The sequence below is a fragment of the Hydra viridissima genome, unplaced genomic scaffold (genome assembly GCF_058129835.1).
Source record: "Hydra viridissima isolate aposymbiotic clone 2 unplaced genomic scaffold, HvirCarnegie_v1 scaffold_1, whole genome shotgun sequence".
Lineage (NCBI taxonomy): Eukaryota > Metazoa > Cnidaria > Hydrozoa > Anthoathecata > Hydridae > Hydra > Hydra viridissima.
The window spans coordinates 40,340,949-40,344,620 of record NW_028324300.1 but is presented as its reverse complement, the minus strand read 5'-3'; the positions used below and the strand labels follow the sequence as shown (position 1 = coordinate 40,344,620).

The window sequence follows — 3,672 nt, the reverse complement described above, 5'->3', positions numbered from 1 at the left end:
CCGATTCAACAAACGTCATTACACCCAAACCTGTTCCTGCTCCTAGACCTGGTTGGCTTTCAAGAATAGTGACAACTGTCTCCAACGGTTTTAACCAAGTGCTCACTGCCATTGATCCCTACGTTCCCGAATCGGTGAAGAATGCAGTGAGCAATGTGAAGAACGAAGTGAAGAGAAAAGTGGACTCTCTCAAATCAATAGCTCTCAAAGCAATCGCGCGATCAGCAGTTTACAAGCCACAAATAAAGTTTGAGTTGACTAATCATGCGATAAAACACGTCACTGAGCAATTTACTTACACCCCCTCTGTTCGATATGAAGACCCTGAAGCCTTTTTAAACATGGTTAAAGAGGCTGCCATCAAAGTCATTAAAAAAAAACACAAAAACGAACCTTGTTTTAATATGTGAAATGACGCGTGTGAATATTGCTACTGGAGAAAAAAATCTTCGCACTGGGTCTTCCCGTCTATATATGAAATTATTCTCGAATCAACAGACAAAGGAGAAAGCTTTAAAACATGGAAAGAAAGAATTCTTGAAAATACGTCCTACTACAACAAGGAAGGATCCAATTGGAGAGTTAACAAAATTTTAAGAGTAGAAGTTAACATGATTGATTGGATACCTTTCAGCGGCTCTTCCTACATAGAGCTGTCTCCTAGCTTAAAAAGTAAAATGGCGATCATCAACATGGAAAACAACGACAATAAATGCTTTATGTGGAGTGTCACCAGGGCGCTTAACATGAAAACTATGCATAATTCAAGAATTGATGAAGACTTGATTCTAAAATCAGAAGATCTCAATTGGAACGGGATGGAATTTCCTGTTTCCCTTACTCAAGGTATCAACAAGTTTGAAGCGAATAATCCAGATATTAGCATCAACGTCTTTGGGTACGAAGAAAAAATAATCCATCCTTTACGAATATCCAAAATTTTAGATCGAAAGCATAATATCGATTTGCTGCTCATTTCAAACAAAGACACTAACCATTACTGTCTCATTAAAAGCTTAGGTCGGCTGGTTGGTTCTTCAGTAACAAAAGGAAAAAGAAAACAACACATTTGCAGAAATTGTATGCAAGCTTATGACCAAGAAGAAAAGCTCCAAAAACATCAAGAAGACTGCTATAAACACATCTCGGTTCGAATTGAACTTCCAAAAGAAGGGACAACCGTTCAGTTTAAAAACTACAACATGTCCATGAGAGTTCCGTTTGTGGTCAATGCAGACTTTGAATGCTTCACCAAACCCATCGATGACAACACTGAATATAATAATAAAGAATCGTACACCAAAAAATACCAAAAGCATGTTCCAAGCTCGTTCAGCTACTTCATCAAATGCTTCGACGAAACCATATACAAGGGAAAGCCATTCATGTACACAGCAGAAAGCGAAGAGGTTGACGTGGCTCAAAAGTTTGTCACCAGGCTTGAAGAAGACCATAAAAAGATTTGGAAAATTATCGATTCACGACTAGAACAATGGAAGGAAAATAGAATAGAGACTGATGAGGATAAGAAGAAGTTTGAAGATGCAACCCAATGTCACATTTGCAAAAAGGATCTTAACGGTGACAAAGTGTGGGATCACTGTCATTTGACTGGAAAGTACCGTGGTGCTGCTCACAAACAATGCAACATTGATTATCAAATCCCTAGTTTCATACCCATTTTTTTACACAATTTATCCGGTTACGACAGTCATTTGTTTATCAAGAAATTAGCTGGCAAAGACGGAAAGCTAACTTGCATACCCAACAATGAAGAAAATTACATCAGCTTCTCGAAAAAAATCAAAGTGAGAGACTATATTGATGAGAAAGGTAAACCAAAAAAAGTATTGAAAGAAATGAGGTTTCTTGACAGCTACAGATTCTTACCCTTCGGTTTAGACAAACTAACTAAAAATCTAACCGATGAACAATGCATAAACGTTAGAGAATATTATCCTGAAGATAAACAGTTCAACTTGATAAGAAAAAAAGGCATTTACCCCTATGATTGCGTAGACTCCATTGAAAAGTTTTCCGAAACGCAATTGCCACCAAAAGAAGCCTTTTATTCCAGACTAAACGATAAACACATCACTGATGTAAAATACGCGCATGCTAAAAACGTTTGGAAAGTATTTGGATGTAAAACGTTTAAAGAATACCACGAGCTGTACAACATCTCAGACGTACTCATTCAAACTGATGTTATTGAAAATTTTAGAGACGTATGCATAAAATATTACGAACAAGATCCCACCTGGTATTACACCTGTTCTGGGCTCGGCATGCAAGCTTGTTATAAAAAGACTGAAGCTAAAATAGAACTTTTTAGCGATCCTGATATGCTTCGCATGACACAAAAAGGAATACGCGGTGGAATCAGCATGATCTCCAACCGTCTTGGAAATGCTAACAACAAATACATGCAAGACTATGATCCTTCACAACCATCAACATTCCTCCAGTATTTAGACGCCAACAATCTTTATGGATGGGCCATGAGCAAACCTCTTCCCGTCGGAGGATTCAGATGGATGAATGATCTTGAAAATTGGCGCAACATGCCTTGCTTTCTAGAAGTCGATTTGAGCTATCCAGATAAGCTTCACGATTTACACAATGACTACCCTTTAGCACCTGAAAGATTAACCATTGGAAAAGTAGAAAAGCTGGTTCCTAATTTAAACAATAAAGAAAAATACGTCGTCCACCATGAAAACTTAAAACTCTATGAACGAATGGGATTAGTCATCACCAAAATTCATCGAGGCTTCACCTTTAGAGAAGAACCTTGGATGAAACCATATATCGATTTCAATACCAAAAAAAGAACAGAAACACCCTTCGAATCTGATAAGGAATTTTTCAAACTCATGAACAACTCTGTCTTTGGAAAAACCATGGAAAACATTGAAAATCATGTTGACGTTAAACTTGTCACCACTAAAAAAGAAGCCTTAAAATTATCCAAAAAACCTCAATTCGAAAGCTTCACCATTTTTGATGAAAAATTAATCGCGGTTCACATGAAAAGAAAAAAGCTGGTTTACAACAAACCTGTTTACTTGGGAATGAGCATCCTCGACATCAGCAAGATTTTGATGTTTGAACACCACTATGAATACATGAAACCAAAATACGGTGATCGAGCAAAATTACTCATGACCGATACCGACTCGCTCTTTTACGAAATCGAAACGGAAGATTTTTACAAAGACATTGCCGATGATGTGCTTGAAAAATTTGACACAAGCGAATTTCCAAAAGACCATCCTGCCATTGAAAAAGTTGGCTTCAAAGTAGGCTTAAATAAAAAGGTTATTGGCATGTTCAAAGATGAGGCTGCTGGTAAACAAATTAAAGAGTTTGTTGGACTTCGACCCAAGCTCTACCCTTACTACATACCCAAAGAAAATGAAGAACACAAAAAAAGCAAAGGTATACAAAATAACGTTGTTAAAAATCACATCAAGCATCAACATTATAAAGACTGCTTAATGAATAAGAAAGAAAAACTTGCAACCATGAACGTTATCCGATCTCATCTTCATGAAAATTACACCGAAGAAATCAACAAAGTCGCACTCAGCGCTAACGACGATAAGAGGATCCTATTAAATGATAACACTCACAGAACCTTAGCCATTGGACACTACAAAACAAGGTAAG

General features: G+C 37.2%; 1 protein-coding gene across 1 annotated transcript; it reads left to right on the top strand.

The window, feature by feature from the left end:
* The first annotated feature begins 611 nt into the window (after positions 1 to 611).
* Positions 612 to 2,802, top strand: LOC149894974 (uncharacterized). Its single transcript, XM_090080262.1, has 3 exons — positions 612 to 1,294; positions 1,877 to 2,663; positions 2,752 to 2,802. The coding sequence occupies exons 1-3, from the start codon at positions 612 to 614 to the stop codon at positions 2,800 to 2,802; spliced, it is 1,521 nt and encodes a 506-aa protein (XP_089936388.1).
* The last annotated feature ends 870 nt before the right edge of the window (positions 2,803 to 3,672 follow it).